Source organism: Ammodytes marinus (genome assembly GCF_949987685.1).
Source record: "Ammodytes marinus genome assembly, chromosome: 12".
Classification (NCBI taxonomy): domain Eukaryota; kingdom Metazoa; phylum Chordata; class Actinopteri; order Uranoscopiformes; family Ammodytidae; genus Ammodytes; species Ammodytes marinus.
The window spans coordinates 14,940,479-14,958,007 of record NC_137216.1 but is presented as its reverse complement, the minus strand read 5'-3'; the positions used below and the strand labels follow the sequence as shown (position 1 = coordinate 14,958,007).

Below are 17,529 nucleotides of genomic sequence, written 5' to 3'. Positions count from 1 at the left end.
GAATTTGTAGCCTATGGCTCCGATTGTGCTCATGTAGACTGTAGGCTATTAGTGTGTGTAATAGTAGCATTAGTAATGGCTTTGTCCCACTCAAGTTATCCTATTATAAGCCATTACACTACAGTGTCACAGTTAGCCAGTAGCCTATGCATAAGAATAGCAGGACCCCTGACCAAAGCAGGGAAATGAAAATAACACGCCATTACTAATTGTATTGTATTGTATCTTTTCTTTTCCTACTGTGGCATGCCTAAATGACTTATGTAGAAAATAAATAATTTATAAAACATATTTAATTTTTTATTACGTATTTTGTACCAAATTTTTTGTTTTGTTTTACAATTTTAAATTTTCCATTTTATTTTTTAAATAGGGACAGTAGGGAGGGACGATGCAGCTTGCTAGTTCAGAGAACGCAAATGTGTCCTGCACAAAGAGCAATATTTAGCTTTCACTAATTCTCAACCCTTGTCCTTATTTTGGCAACTTAATTAACATTTAAACCATAGTAGCCTACAATACAGAATACGAATAGGTTACACATGCAGCAACTCACATAAGGTAGGCCTACATAGTCTATAAAACCTGTAAGCAACCGAAGTAGGATAAGCTAAAATGGGTAGGCTTGTTTTTATTTTAGCCAGTTTTTGACCTTTGCTGTAAACAACTTTAGGCTATATGTGGTATTGATTTGATTTGAGAGGGTAACTTGTTCCAGACTTGGCAGCCCTTTATGGAGAAAGCTGACTGTCCATATGACATGAGGTTCTACAATTACATTTAACTTCCTAATTTAAATACCTTTCTTATTTTTCAATACACCACTATTTTTACAGAAATTGCTAGAAAAATGAATTGCCTTGTCCCAGGAGGTTAAAGGGGCTACCGGGCGGTATATAAATAATAATAATTGAATTTTTTATTTTTCCCACAAGAAATCCGCTGGCCCACTGTCTGTCATCACTAGTTGCTTGGCAACTGTACAGACGCTTTTTACCCTTCCGGAAGTGCGTGGCTCTGAGGAAAAATATGGCGCACAGAGCAGAGCATTTACCAGATGTTTTTATTTCCTCGACCTATTCTTTGACTTCATTCTGTTTGTCTATTTTTTTCGCCTTTGCAGCGTTTGAAACCGTAAACACCGACAATGTTTTCAGCGCGAGCCACTCTGCTACTGCACCCATCGCTTTCGCTAGGGATCTACGGTGAGTTTACGTTCAGCTAGCCACTGTATGCTAAAGACTAGTCAGTTACTCGTTTTACTACGTTGTTGTTCAACTGCTATGATAATGTTTATTTGTGTGGTAACTACATCTCCAGCGTATACTCTTGTCTTGACCATCTGAAGCTTTTTTTCCATCCTGTGACCACTTGTGTTGATAAGCCCTGCAGCGTTGATGTCAGTAAAGGGTGTAACGTAACCTGACTCCATTCAAAAAGTTGTCGTTTTAAGGACTTCTTGCATATTAGTGCTTTATACCAGTTGTAAAACTGTCAACCACAATCAATTTACCAAACACCATTCTGTTCAATGAAATTCGGCGTATAAATAAAGTATACTCCTTTAGAGTGTAGTAGTATAACCATACAACTGAGAAACTACAACACACTGCAATGCATGCTGGGATTTGCATGCACAGCTGTAGCCCATAGATATAAATACATATGTATTTATATCTATGGCTGTAGCCTAAGGTGATGAATCAAGTAATTAAATAACTAATCTTATGTCATTGCCTTCAAGTAGATTTCACTTAGCAGTGTGATATCTATATTTTTTATATAGGCTATATTATTTTTTGGCATTTCTATGCATTATTAGACGAGTTGGAGAGAGAAATTAAATGCTGGAAAGGGGGGAATAACATGCAGTGAACGACCACGGGCCGGATTCGTTTGCTGTATTGCAAAAAAGGCCTTGACTTCTGTGTTCACTGACCAAAGAACTTGCTGCTGTTTTTTTTGAAGACACCGAGCTCTCATGTCCTCTCTTCTTGTCCTCTCAGGTACCTTTTGTACGACGTGAATCCCCCGGAGGGTTTCAACCTACGGAGAGATGTCTACATCCGCATGGCTTCCCTGGTGAAGACTTTGAGGAAGGACGGAGATGACTGGGTGTTGGTGCTTCCCCCATGGGGTCGCCTCTACCACTGGCAGAGCCCCAACATCCACCAGACCCGGATCCCCTGGGGAGAGTTCTTCAGCCTCACTAGCCTGCAGGTCAATGTGCCCGTCATTGAGTATGAAGAATTCATCGCTGGTGAGCTTTTCATTTTGTTGACCCTTACTTGAGTCTAATTTTTTCGAATGGTTTTCATTTGTCTTGCATGTGAACCCATTGAAACCTCATTGCCTCTACACTGCATATTAATACAAGTATCAATCAAGTATAGGCTTTTGATTCTTTAGCTAATACTAATGATTCTTTTGCAAATAGTTGCTACATTCTAATCCAATTGTAAAACACAGTGAGCCTTAACTCATTTCGGGTATGTTTAAGCCAAAGCGGTTAGTATGTATTTGTTCCTCCCTTGGGTCTAGAGAATGGAGGCCCGTTTATTGACCAGGTTCTGGTGCTGCAGAACTACGCAGAAGGATGGACTGATGGGAAATGGGAGGAAAAAGTTGATGAGCGTCCATGCATTGAGAAGTTGATGTACTCCAAAGATAAACAGGGCTACTACAGGTAGCAAAACTATTCACAAAACCCACAACATCAATTTAAAACACAGATACACAGATACTCTTACAATTTCTACTCATATGCTGTTCAACTGATGTTCTGTATTGCTGTATTAACAAATATTCTTCTTTACCTTTCTTTTAGCATATCTCTCTCTTCTCTGTTCTTGACCGAACATCTAGTTTATTCTTTTTGTGTGCTTTTCTTGTTTCCAAGGGGCTGGTTTTGGGGTTACGAAGAGACGAGAGCTCGAAATGTAACGTGCATATCGGCCCAAGGCCATGCCTCCGTCATGGCCCCAGTTCTTCAGAAAAACATCACAGTGACGTAAGTCTATGTTGCAACATGCTGATCTAAAATGCACTGAGATGGCGATAAATCAATATTGTTATTTAAGTTTTTTGTGGTTCTATTGAACTTGATTTTTTTAGATAAACCAAGTCCCTTCTGCAGTTAATGTTTGGTCCATAGCAGCAACTAATTTTACCCGTAAAGCAGAACAGAGAAAAGTTTGATTAGCAGCCTGAAAAAAAGTCTCTGAGAAGTGCACATGCATGCATTAGTACACAAAAGTGAACATGCAGAAAATAATTTATTGTAATCATCAAACATCTTAAATGTAGAGTAAGCAATTCTGTAGAATGCTTGTTGTGAAAATCCTGTTTTTTTCAAAATCATGATCCGCTAGCTGTCCATATGCACTGAGAAAGGAATGTGGTGTTAATTCACAGCCAAGGCTCTATAAACTGGTTTGTAAATAAAGGGGGCTCACCGTAACTAGTAACATGCTTGTTTTAGTGTTTACAGAGCCTAGGCTGTGTATTAAACTGGATTATGTTTCGGTGCACACACACTGTACAGACAGACGGGGATCGTGAGGAGATATACACTGACTTTGACATAAAGTGATTTTGTCACTCTACTTTAAACTGGAATATGGAATCCGATAGTGGCATTTCAATCGTCCTAAAAACTCTATGTAAACTATCTTTGTATGTATTTTTAAAATGTAGTTATCTATTCAGTTAAACTGTAAACTTGCAAGGATAAAAATAAAATAAACATAGTGTCAGGATGTGTTTTGAAAGTTAGCCACTTGCAGAAGTAAATTTGGGTTACTGTAAGAAAGTGATCCGTCTTTTTCTTTGGTGTCTACGCCAACACACATCTGAGTTATGGCATTGGAAAAGAGCATCTCATTTTAACCAGTATACATGGTTGGTTGTGGCTGTCTTAACTAGCAGTACTCGGGGCCGGATCTAGGCATAGGCATTCTAGGCACGTGCCTAGGGCCCATTTCCACAAGGGGGCCCAGTGAGAAGGAAAAAAAAAAAATATATATATATATATATATATATTTTTTTTTTAGGTTTTTTTTTACGGTATGTGTTTGATATTAACATCATATTATGCAAATGTAAGTTATCATACAAAAAAAGGAATACAATTTTTTGGTCTGGATAGTTAATAGCCAATTAATTTAATCAGTTCATCCGAGGTTAACTTATCACTCGGTATTGAGTTTATTTAAAAAAATTGGAAATTGGGGTGCCCTCAGTTGCCCATGCACTGTGTATACTGTAGTCTATAGCCTATTTCAGCCTCATATGTGGAAAAAAAGATAGCTGGACAACAGAGTTCTTCTGCTTCGTTCCTCTCACTGCATTTAAATGCATTCATAATATTAAAGAGAAATATGTTCCGTAAAATAAAAAAGCACCATCCCAGAGGACACTGAATTATATTTTTTATTGTATTTATATATTATATTTTTTCTATATTAATATTTTTATGGAAAATCCATATCTTTCTTCGATAGCTTTTATTTCTACTTCATTCGAGCCAGTATCTCCAAATTATTTGTTCACACAAAATTCCTCAGATTTAGCCTCTTAATTTCCCTCTCAAAGTGCACCAAATTCATGCATTTCACTTTAAAAAGGTAAAAAAATAATCCCGGGGGGACATACCCCCGGACCCCCCTAGGAGAGTCAGGATCTCGGCTGGCTACTATTTTCACTAAGCTGGACATTGGAGGCACTAGGGATGAACTGGGTGTGTGAATGACATTTAACTGCACTGTTTTTCATCCAGTTGGAAAAATTGCTCCCACACTGGACTCTGCACGCACCTTACAGAAATGCTCCTGCAGTGAGCTTGCACACTCGGTTACGTTTCTCTTTACTCCCGTTTACTAACGTGCAACTCTTAAACAAATGAATGAGCATAATACTCTTGTGGCAGTTCAAATGTACGTAGTTTTTCACCAAATCGTGAAGTATCCGTTTGGAGGGGGCCCGAAAAAATGCCTAGTGTAATCTTTCTTCTTAATCCGGGCCTGGCAGTACTATCTCAGGAAAGCTATTTTTTTTTTTTTTGGGAGCATTTTCAAGCTTTATTAGATTAGACAGAGTTGAAATGGGGAGACAGACAGAGAGAGAGAGGGGGTTGGGGTTGGGGTTGGTACCACGGGTCTGCGGCCACTGCAACGAAGGCCGGAGCTGATATCCACTACGCCACCGGAACACCCCCAGGAAAGCTATTTAAGTGACATTTAATATCGAGCTATTATTAACCATTTCTAAAGCCCTTGTGTAAATCAGATGACAGGTGTATCTGACTAGATTATAGGTGAGGTAACCAACGACCAAGGTGATATGTTATAGCAAACACACATTAATCATATGTGTCCAAACCTTTCTGTTTTTAGTTAAAACAGCCAATGTATTAAGCATAAATCCTCGATCAGACAATTGAGTCTTTGCTTTTGAAAGGCGATCAGACTTCATTGTTACTTGAGTGTGGTATTATTTACAGTTTGTCCGCTAAAATCTTGGTGTTTATGTCCCGCTATTGTTGCAGATCGGTCATGCTTGACCGAGCAGAGACACTCCTCCATGACCACTATGCTGGGAAGGATTACTGGGATGTGAGTCAACCAATGGACTAATGTCATACAAATTCTCTGAATTAACTTGAATGTTGGTGTCTGGTATAAGGTGGCTCTTATGTTTTCTTGTATTCATTTACTGTATTAACATTAGGCTATCTGATCTGAGCTCATGCCACTGATGTGTGTTGTCACCCTGTAACATTACTGTGTTCTTAACTAAGGGATAATGTAGAGCGAACGGGTCATCTTTCGAGAAATAGAGACCGACAAGGTGTTGTCAGTTGTCAATAACACAGGTCAACAATAAGCCATGATATTTCTCTTCTGCAAACTGATTTTGTATTCTCTGCGATTATCTTGTGTTTTTGTTGTAGACCCGTCGCAGTATGGTTTTTGCCAAACACCTGCGACTCATAGGAGACGACTACAGGGCAAAGTACCTGAACTCAACAGATGACAGAGACCATACAGTTTACAGTGAGGACTGGACTCGCATGAAAGTGAGTGAGTTTATCCGATTGTGGCCCGTACATAATGTTACCATACTGTGCCCCTCCCATTATTTTCTGGCAGTGCATTTTTTGTGTAATTTATGTTCTACCTCTTTTGGATTTTTTTTTCATATAATCAAGTCAGCAAAACACATCACTAGCTTTTTAACTCTCAAACGTAACATCTTAGCAGCAGGAGAATTTTCACCTTAAACAGTGTTGTGCCTTTTCTTAATTTCCTCCCCTCAGGGCAAGCAGGGCTCAGTTAAAGGGGGTCCATATCTGGGGGTCCACCTGCGGAGGAAGGACTTTATCTGGGGTCACAGAGAGGATGTGCCCAGCCTTAAGGGGGCGGTCAAAAAAATGCGCGGCTTGATGAAGAAGCACAAACTGGACATCGTGTTTGTTGCGACTGATGCCGATGGCGAAGGTAAATGACGTTCAAGCACATCCAGGAACAATGTAAAATGTGCATTTAAATGACCAAAGAAATTTCATTTATAATATAGACATGAGACTTCTGTGTAAACGTTCATGAGATACTGTTTTAAGAAGACCCTAGTAGTTAATAATATTAGTTTGTAGTGGTAGCAGCATATTAACGAAATCATCTCCCTATAAATTGTTTTTTATAAACCTGTATAATCCTATGTTATTTGGTAGAATTGAAGGAGCTGAAAAGATTGTTGCCAGACATGGTACGGTTTGAGCCATCCACAGAGGACCTGGAGCTCTTCAAAGATGGAGGAGTGGCCATCATTGACCAGTGGATATGTGCCCATGCAAGGTAAATACCTTTTCATGGTTTTGTTACATGTATTCATTGCATGATGATTAGTAACAGTTTATCAGTCATCTGATTGGTATCCAACAATAAGATGGCCAGATATGATAAACCTTACCGCATTTTACCACATGACCAACTTTTTCTCCTAGCGCTCAGGTATTTTAGTGTCATCGTCACTGTTATACCTGCCCATGGAAAATCTTTCTTGAAAAACTAGTTATGGTGACTAAGTGCACAGACCTTTTAAAATGTTTTTGTTTTTCTTATCTATTATTTCTTTATTAATTTCTTTATTTCAGATTCTTCATAGGAACATCGGTGTCCACTTTCTCTTTCCGAATCCATGAAGAGAGGGAGATCCTCGGATTTGACCCCAAAACCACATACAATCGTTTCTGTGGGGATACTGAGAAAGAATGTGAACAGCCCACACACTGGAAAATTGTTTACTGATCAAGGGACTTTCTGACTTTTCGGATACCAACAAGTGCCAAGAGCAGTGTTAAAAGTGACATTTATTTGAATAGAATATACAATATATTTTAACATTTTTATTATTATATAATTATTATTATTTTTTTTTTTTAGTTTTTATGGTTTCAGAATTGTGCAATCAGGTCTGTAGTGACCACTGTGACTGAACCATATGCTCAAAAGGCCAAGACTGGGCTGCCAAACCTGTATTACTGTAACATTCAGAAAGTCAACCTGCAAATATTTTGTAGGTTGTATGGTGAATGTGCATCCCTCGTGACAGCCTGGTTCTTTACGTAATTGCTGATATTTATTTCCCTCACCGGTAGTACTGGTGACACAACAGTGTCTTATTATGACTGCACCAGACAATGTTGTATGGGGGTATTCTCAGTTTCACATGATGTGAGATTCTAAGATGTGGAGCATCTAAACTTTAACTATTCTATTTTTAAAATGTACTTTTTTTCTTCTTTTTCTTTAAATACCACAAATATAAAGTAGTAGTAGATATCACATACATTTGTAATGAATGTTACCCTGTGGAGTTTTGTAAACAAGTAAAGTGTTTACATTCAGTACATTCAATGTTTGCTACCAATACGCATTGTGGGTAACTAACGTGTTGAATGCCTGAGTTCATTTCCTTTCTCATGAAACATTTTAAAAACTTTTTTTCAAAGTACTTTAAAACCTGTGATGTTTTGTTTGTATGCAGTATTCTCTTATCACTGCCTTTTGTTAGCACATAGCTATTTCTTAGTGTTTTACTGCCACCAACTGCTAATGGCTTAGCATTGAACGTATGACGGTAGAAGTGTTGGTTACAGCGCACTAGTACAACATATGCATCTTTGTGCCTTTGCACAAAGTCCAAACAACAAGAGGATCACATCACACAACTTGCACTTCTAGTGGTCATAAATAATACAGGGTATCTTTTAAAATAGAGCCTAAACATATAAATTACACATTCATGTTGTCAAAATAGGAGCTTTTCTCTCATGTTTCCTATGTATTTCTGTGTTTGAGTTGAATACCACCCCCTCCCCCCCACACCCATTTTTTTTGCTGTGCCAGTATTAGCATTTGTAACACGCGATGACATCACAATATTATAGACAGTGCTGTATATTTGACAGAGGGGATTATGGCATTATTACTAGTAATGCTACCATTGAAAGGAGTTGAAATACTACAAAGGAGCCACTGTGTCTTGTCAAAACTAGCCAGCAGAGAGCTGTTATCTTACCACACACTCATTTTTATTTGTATTCCTGTAGATGGAAAAAAACAATCTTGTATGGGCATTGTCTCATGACTTGCTTTGTATAGTAGATGTCTCACTTTGGTGTTGAATAAAGGTTTTTAGTGAAGTTTAAATGTGGCAGCAAAAAGATTTTGTCTCCTCAACTGACACTCATATACATTTGAAGCACATTAACTCAATAACCGAAGGTTAGAAATTATGACGCAAATCACCGGTCAGCTTAACAACACAATAGTGTATTATGTCAAACTTGTTTGTGTGGATTGCCCATCCCTTTGGTTTCGAGCAATCTATTCTTGGTTTAGCCCTTTTCTTTTGTCTGGTCATGGAAAGAATTGAATGAATTACAGACTTCCATCTGTTGTTGCAGGGGGATATGCCACACGCCACATCAACCTCTGATAAGATTACATTGTTTTTCTCCCCCTCACCGCTTAAATCTCAATTAAAAAATGAAATCTCAATCATTCATCTGCTGGGGGTCATGTATGTTTCCACAGCCCAAAGGTCCCACAGCCTTATGTTCCTTTAATTGGCGATTAGGTTCAGGCAGCACAACTGGGTGGATAGGATAAGGGGAGAGGGAGAGGTAAGAATAGGAGTGAGACACACACACAGACTATTCGCTTTTATAAGGTTAGATTACGTAGAAATGTGGGAACATAGGGCTATGGGACCTTCAAGCTGTGGGAACATAGACACGCTCCCAACATGCTCTTGCTTAGTGTAGCAAAAGGGGTGCGTTTTGAAGTGTTTGTATTCTCTAAATTGTATAGCCTACTCTAGTTTGTATAATGTAGGGCCAGTTTCACAGACATGGATTGAGCCTAGTCCTGGACTAAATGGAGTTTTGAATGGAGATTGTCCATTGAAAGTACAATTTAGTCCAGAACTAGGCTTAATCCATGTCTGTGAAACCGGCCCATAATGTTTGAGAAAAGTGCTTTGCACAATGCCTACCAGGTTCGGTGAGTAAATTGTCTCTTGAGGAATGGCAGGTGTGGGAGTTTAATTGCTGATGAGGATCAGGTGTGTGGGGTATCTAGCCCTTTGGCTTCCAGTATTCAACGCTGACGCCCCCACACACATCCTACCTCTACTGCGCGTCTACCTCGCCTCTGCGTCTGACTTTTTGTCACAGACCGTGAAATCAACGTAGAGCGAGCACACATCCAACCTCAGACGCACTGCTGAGGCGCGTCGGAGGCACGTCTGCAGCGACGCTCCCCTTCACCTCAGGAGGCTCGCCTATTTTTTTCTGAGAGCAGCGCGTCTCTCTCGCGTCTCTGTGCTTTAACTGATAGAGAAATACTCTGCTGACAGTCATACCAGCAGCATTCACTCTAGTTACACGTTTACCCGGTGTGTTTATTTCAAAATAAAACATCCCTCAGTCGTATACGCGAATAATCCCTTTATTTCACGATTTAATTGTGCAATCAAAATCCGAGGGATTTAAAACCTAATTTTCAATTAGTTCTGGCATTTCATTTTTGGATAAATGACACATATAGAGATCCAATATAGTGAAGAAATAAAAAAGATCATGATGAGCGCAACAGTTTTCCGTTGCTCTATCTGTGTCTACGGCCTTCTTCTTCCCCGACCACACCCCCCTCTCTCTCTCCCGTATAAATCAGTAAAGTGATTTTTGAAATACTCTGCTGAGAGTCATATTGACTTCATACTGGCAGCTTTCGCTGTAGTTTCACCATTTCCTGGTGTGTCCCCTTCAAAATAAAACTTCCAACAAGCGAACATATGGCAAAAAAAAAGAAAAAAAATGGCAATGGGGCGCACGGATTACTGTCCAGACTCAATATAAATCATATGCATCATAGATGACATGAAAGAACTTCATTTTTGATGGGAATTATCGATGAAAACTCTATGTAGAAAGATAGGGCTGCGCCCCACACACATCCTGCGTCTACCTCTGGAGCGCGTCGCGTTACCTTACTGCTGCCTCTCTCGGACTTTTCTCGGACACACATGCAACGTCTCAGCAGCTGCTGCTGCTGCAGCGCTGCTTCTAAAAGCCCTATCTTTCCACATAGAGTTTTCATAGATAATTCCCATTAAAAATGAAGTTCTTTCATGTCATCTATGATGCATATGATTTATATTGAGTCTGCAGTAATCCGTGCGCCCCATTGCCATTTTTCTTCTTTTCTTTTGCCATATTTTCGCTTGTTGGAAGTTTTATTTTGAAGGGGACACACCAGGAAATGGTGAAACTACAGCGAAAGCTGCCAGTATAGCAGAGTATTTCAAAAATCACTTTACTGATTTATACGGGAGAGAGAGAGGGGGGTGTGGTCGGGGAAGAAGAAGGCCGTAAACACAGATAGAGCAACGGAAAACTGTTGCGCTCATCATGATCTTTTTTATTTCTTCACTATATTGGATCTCAATATGTGTCATTTATCCAAAAATGAAATGCCAGAACTAATTGAAAATTAGGTTTTAAATCCCTCGGATTTTGATTGCACAATTAAATCGTGAAATAAAGGGATTATTCGCGTATACGACTGAGGGATGTTTTATTTTGAAATAAACACACCGGGTAAACGTGTAACTAGAGTGAATGCTGCTGGTATGACTGTCAGCAGAGTATTTCTCTATCAGTTAAAGCACAGAGACGCGAGAGAGACGCGCTGCTCTCAGAAAAAAATAGGCGAGCCTCCTGAGGTGAAGGGGAGCGTCGCTGCAGACGTGCCTCCGACGCGCCTCAGCAGTGCGTCTGAGGTTGGATGTGTGCTCGCTCTACGTTGATTTCACAGTCTGTGACAAAAAGTCAGACGCAGACGCGAGGTAGACGCGCAGTAGAGGTAGGATGTGTGTGGGGCGCGTAAGCAGCGCTGCAGCAGCAGCTGCTGAGACGTTGCATGTGTGTCCGAGAAAAGTCCGAGAGACGCAGCAGTAAGGTAAGGCGACGCGCTCCAGAGGTAGACGCAGGATGTATGGGGCGTGTCATTGTCTTATCATCTGGGAGCATCAACAGTTGCATAGCTCAGTACAAGAAACAATTGTTGGTGTGAGTAGAGCATAGTTATCTGGGTTTTCTTTGGACACAAGTCTGCCACAGTTTTCTGTTTTTGTGTGGCCTGTTTTTACCTGGCTTTGCCCCCAGCCACTTTGTAGGCTCCACTCTGTTCTCTAGACTTCATTATCTCTTCTCCCTACTCCAGTAAACTGTTCGGCAGTGGTGTTTTAGTTTCCCCTTAAACCCCACCAATTTCCACCACTTTAGTATGGGCAGAGCAGAGGGTTATTCATAATACATAATTTTAATAAACTAAACCTTGACTCCCCTGGCCTGCAGTTGTGTCCCCCTTCCATTACTGTGACACACTTGTTTTTTTTTGTTCATGTCCTCGCAGCAAAGTCATACAATTCGCAGTGGCTAGACAATTCACTGCATTGTTTGTACTTATTTACTCCCCTTGGACCCCACTGTGTGACTTTTCCCTGAGGAGACCCACGTCTTCCCGACAACACCTTACTTAACTTGGGTAACTGAGAGTCGCTCATGTGATGCTCAACTAATGCTCTCCCTTGTGAAACAAATGCGAAAGAGTTTTGTAACCTTTCAACATGCAGTCTTAGTCACTGATACATCTTTCTCTCCATTAATTCATTTGAATTGGACAGTGAATGTTGTTCTCTGCAAAACATTTAAATAATAATAATAATTACGAAACAACTTTAATAGCCCACACCATTTTAGCTGTAGTATGCCTATGCTATCAGTTACTATAGGCCTAGTCGATTTTTAGGATTAATCTAGAAAAAAGTATGATATTACTCATATTCAGACTTTTTTAAACGACGCTGAAGTTGGCAGCTGATTCGCAGCAGCCGATTCGGCAGTTAAGGAAAAGTTAAGGGATTCTTAAGGAGCGGCGAAGTGACTGATTCTCCGTTGTTTAACCTCCTAAATCGCCGCAATAAAGCCACATTAATTAGTCTAGATTATCTAAGAGAGTCTAACCATTCTTTAAAAACAGTTTAAAATTGATTTAACCTTTATTAAGTTTGTTTAAAAGAAAGAAAGGGTAGATTTCACAGCTTTTTTTGGGGTCTAGACCGCATTAGAACTGGTCCTGATAAACCACTGCACCTAGACTCTTCAAATCTGGACTAGAATATCACAGTGAGGCTATACATTATAGAAAACATAGTTTCTGATTTGTGAAACTTTTTTTCTATTTGTGAAAATGAAATAAAGGCACATGTCAACGCTTTTTTGGGGTCTAGACCACATTAGAACTGGTCCTGATTGAAGACCACTGCAACTAGACTCTTCAAATCTGGACTAGAATATCACAGTGAAGCTATAGATTATAGAAAACATAGTTTCTGATTTGTGAAACTTTTTTTCTATTTGTGAAAATGAAATAAAGGCACATGTCAACGCTTTTTTGGGGTCTAGGCCACATTAGAACTGGTCCTGATTGAAAACCACTGCACCTAGACTCTTCAAATCGTGACTAGAATATCACAGAGAGGCTATACATTATGGAAAACATAGTTTCTGATTTGTGAAACTTTTTTTCTATTTGTGAAAATGCAAAGAATGCACATTTTAATGGTGTTTAGTGGTCTAGGCCGCATTAGAACTGGTCCTGATTGAAAACCACTGCACCTACACTCTTCAAATCTGGACTTGAATATCACAGTGAGGCTATAGATTATAGAAAATATAGTTTCTGATTTGTGAAACCTTTACCCTATCTGTGAAAATGCAATAAAGGCACATGTCAACGCTTTTTGGGGATTCAGACGGCATTAGAACTGGTCCTGATTGAAAACCACTGCACCTAGACTCTTCAAATCTGGACTGCATTATCACAGTGAGGCTATACATTTTGGAAAACATAGTTTCTGATTTGTGAAACTTTAACCCTATCTGTGAAAATTCAATGAAGGCACATGTCAATGCTTTTTTGGGGTCCAGACCGCATTAGAACTGGTCCTGATCGAAAACCACTACACCTAGACTCAACAAGAGAAAGAGCAGGCTTCTAGTACAGGCATTTTGTGAGAAAATATGGGTGGACCTCTCAAAAATTGCAACAGAAGCCATTTCAACTGTTTTTGACTCATGAATATATAATTAATAACATACTAAAAGTCTTAAGGAATCCAAGTGGTGGAAAGTTATTTTCTAAGGGGTTTCTTAACCACACCTTTATGTCAATTTTCGGCTTCCTAAAGTACTGTTTTATGGTAGAGGGGATATGTGCAAAATTGTTAACCCCTTCAGAAAAGCTTGAAACTTGGTACACTTATACAGTTTGGGGCTCTGAACATTTTCAGATATTAAGCCATTGCAAAATTGAATCATGGTTGCCATGGAGACCATTTTACTTTCCGCCATAGCCTAATTATGCATTTTTCATCACAACTCCTGAACCAAACATAATACCACATAACTAGTGATGTCTAACCCTATGTTTTCATGGTCAGGGATTACTATGATACCACATACAACATCATAGACAGTTAAGGTCAATAGTTAAGGGTGAATCCTGGTGAATTCCATATGAGTTCCAGACCTGGAACTCATATGGAAAACTGCCATCCTGTTTGTCTCACAAAGGCCAGCATGGTCTAGTATGATGCAATTTGCACAGCATGGCAATCACCTGGGGAAAACATCCTTTGTGTTTACCCCATTGGTTGATATGAGACGTAGTGACCCTATATGCATCTACTCCGCATGTAAGTTCCTATGTGAACATGCCCACTGCCACAATTCCACCCCAATCATCAAATTTTATCAACCACTGGTGGAAGGCATTTCTTATGAAAGCAGCTGAGCCAGAGGTTAGTGACATGGGGGCTTCCACACTGATATTAGTTGTTGGGGTCCATTGGGCATGTTATGGTTGATGCTGGCAAGAGGAAGTGATAATGATTTTCTATGCAGCCGTGGTGCACATTATGACAGGGAAGATGCTAGGATTGGATTTGCATTGAAAGAGTCCTTAATTGCCTGATTCTGCCTGATGCACTTGTTGTAACTCCCCATTAGCTGCAAGGAGATCCAAAATACTATGATGAAGAGATGTCATCAGCAGATGATACCTGCTGGAGATCGGTTATAAAACTCTGGTGTCAATTAAGTTGCTGCAATATATGCAAAGCTGATAGACGATGTCTGCAGAGAAGGCTTGCCATTCTGATGTGATTCTCAGAATAAGATGACTTCTCAAATGCAAAACTGAATCCTTAAAATCCATTGGTAGACATATTTTGCAAGGTTCTGAGAATTGGGAACTTCACCTTGAAACAATATCAGAAATGCTTCCTTTCATGGCAGTATCAGGGCATAATCTCTACACAAAATCAGCTCACATCTACAGTATGTGCAGACAGGGCCGCCCATAAGGGGTAGAAAGTGTGAAGGCTTTCTAGGGCCCAGCCACTTGGGGGGCCCATGGTCTTTGGAAGCCAAGAACCTACCTAGATAACCTTTATTTTTAGATTTTTAGATATTTATGTCAATATCTATTCAAAGTTGGGTGTTTACACAGAGCCGCGGCTCCACTTAAGGCCATTTAAAAAGCAGTAGAAGCTACTTGAATCTGGGTGTGGTTGTGAAAAGTATTTGTACCCCATGAAAAAATAGGTTGGGTACCTTTTGTAGTTCTTCTACATTCTTATAAACAGGACAGGCTAGTTACTCTGTCATTGTTCTGAGTCTACAAACAGGTTTAAATTATCTCTTCCCATAAAATACATTTTTGTGAAAAAGAATTTCCCTTTGGGGACTATAACTTCTAAAGGCTTTGACATAAGTCTTCAGGTTGACACGGCCAGCCAGGTCTGACCAGTTTTTCAGAAACCTGGCCAATCGACCAACCAGCCGGGTCATACCACAATGAAGCTAACGAGCAGCATCATCCTGTTTTAATCATTGTAACCACCAAGGAATTTGTTGTTGATGTTAATTTTTAAGCGTTATATTTATTTCAACAATACCACCAAAATATTTCAAATGATTTATTGTCATCAACAATCAACAACAAATTCTTCACACAAAAAAGAAAAAAAAGGCGGTTCTCTACATGAATAACCAAACCAACCTACCCTTCAAAACTATAAAGTTGGCCTATATTTGGTTGCAACATTTAGGCTTAGTTCATTCTGCTCTCATCACTGCAAAATTACTGAAAACATTACTGAAATCATTACAAAAAATGTCTTAATCTTTGAACACAAATCTGTTCCTTCAGTTATTTCCAACTTCTTTGTGCCTTGTATCTTTCTTTGCATTAAGAACTTTTTAAGGTCTATTTTAATTTTTAATTTTTAGAAACAATACAGAAAGCAGGACCATGGTGGTTACAATGATTAAAACAGGATGATGCTGCTCGTCAGCTTCATTGTGGTATGACCCGGCTGGTTGGTCAATTGGCCAGGTTTCTGAAAAACTGGTCAGACCTGAAGACTTATGTCAAAGCCTTTTGTTTGTAGACTCAGGACAATGACAGAGTAACTAGCCTGTCCTGTTTATAAGAATGTAGAAGAACTACAAAAGGTACCCAACCTGTTTTTTCATGGGGTCCAAATACTTTTCACAACCACACCCAGACACAAGTAGCTTTTCTACTGCTTTTTAAATGGCCTTAAGCGGAGCCGCGGCTCTGTGTAAACACCCAACTTTGAATAGATATTGACATAAATATCTAAAAATCTAAAAATAAAGGTTATCTAGGTAGGTTCTTGGCTTCCAAAGACCATGGGCCCCCAAGTGGCTGGGCCTTAGAAAGCTTTCACACTTGTATACCCCTTATGGGCGGCCCTGTCTGCACATACTGTAGATGTGAGCTGATTTTGTGTAGAGATTATGCCCTGATACTGTCATGAAAGGAAGCATTTCTGATATTGTTTCCCAATTCTCAGAAACTTGCAAAATATGTCTACCAATGGATTTTAAGGATTCAGTTTTGCATTTGAGAAGTCATCTTATTCTGAGAATCACATCAGAATGGCAAGCCTTCTCTGCAGACATCGTCTATCAGCTTTGCATATATTGCAGCAACTTAATTGACACCAGAGTTTTATAAACGATCTCCAGCAGGTATCATCTGCTGATGACATCTCTTCATCATAGTATTTTGGATCTCCTTGCAGCTAATGGGGAGTTACAACAAGTGCATCAGGCAGAATCAGGCAATTAAGGACTCTTTCAATGCAAATCCAATCCTAGCATCTTCCCTGTCATAATGTGCACAACGGCTGCATAGAAAATCATTATCACTTCCTCTTGCCTTTGTGAGACAAACAGGATGGCAGTTTTCCATATGAGTTCCAGGTCTGCTGTCGGGTCATATGGTTCTGATCTCTCTCTCTAACTAATAAAGGCAACAATTATCATGGTGCAATTCGAGACACGGCCCATGACATTCTCCAGTTCCTCCAGGAAATGTTGGAGGTGGGCAAATCTCCCTCGACATTGAGGGGAATAGTGGCAGCCATAAAGGCAGCCCGTATTGGACCTCGGAAGCTGGCAGAAGGCTGTTGCGACCTTATTGCTCAGTTTCTTAGAGGTGCTCGTAGGGTTACTCCACATCGCAGAAGGCCAGCTGTCCCCCCATGGGATTTGGAGGTGGTGCTGTTGGTCTTGCAGAATGAGCCATTCGAGCCCCTGGATACAGCTAGGCTACAATGGCTTTCTCTCAAGACAGCGTTTTTGCTCGCAATTAATATGGGAGAGCTGCATGCTCTTTCAGTGCATGAGGACTGCTGCCGCTTCTTGCCAGGTGGTGCTGGGGTGGTGCTGCGCCCGAACCCTGCATTCCACCCTCAAGTCTGTTCTGAGTCCCACGCCGGTCGATCTATTGAGCTGCACCCTTTCCACCCTCCTCAGGAAGGTGAAGCAGGGTGGAGTCACTACTGTGCCCAGTCAGGGCCCTAACA

At 40.1% G+C, this 17,529-nt stretch overlaps 1 protein-coding gene across 1 annotated transcript; it reads left to right on the top strand.

The window, feature by feature from the left end:
- The first annotated feature begins 1,023 nt into the window (after window positions 1–1,023).
- pofut2 (protein O-fucosyltransferase 2) lies at window positions 1,024–8,705 on the top strand. The gene is made up of 9 exons (XM_080037770.1): window positions 1,024–1,205; window positions 2,007–2,260; window positions 2,542–2,686; window positions 2,900–3,010; window positions 5,546–5,612; window positions 5,951–6,076; window positions 6,317–6,497; window positions 6,731–6,854; window positions 7,154–8,705. Exons 1-9 carry the CDS (start codon window positions 1,030–1,032, stop codon window positions 7,305–7,307), a joined length of 1,338 nt encoding a protein of 445 aa, XP_079893896.1. The 5' UTR covers window positions 1,024–1,029; the 3' UTR covers window positions 7,308–8,705.
- The last annotated feature ends 8,824 nt before the right edge of the window (window positions 8,706–17,529 follow it).

What these genes read in the sequence shown, in the direction of transcription:
- pofut2 (XM_080037770.1), top strand. Translation starts at nt 1,030, where the DNA reads ATGGCGCACAGAGCAGAGCATTTACCAGATGTTTTTATTTCCTCGACC. An exon ending in GATAAACAGGGCTACTACAG is followed by an intron (nt 2,687 to 2,899) that starts GTAGCAAAACTA and finishes CTTGTTTCCAAG; the next exon opens with GGGCTGGTTTTGGGGTTACG. An exon ending in AGGACTGGACTCGCATGAAA is followed by an intron (nt 6,077 to 6,316) that starts GTGAGTGAGTTT and finishes TCCTCCCCTCAG; the next exon opens with GGCAAGCAGGGCTCAGTTAA.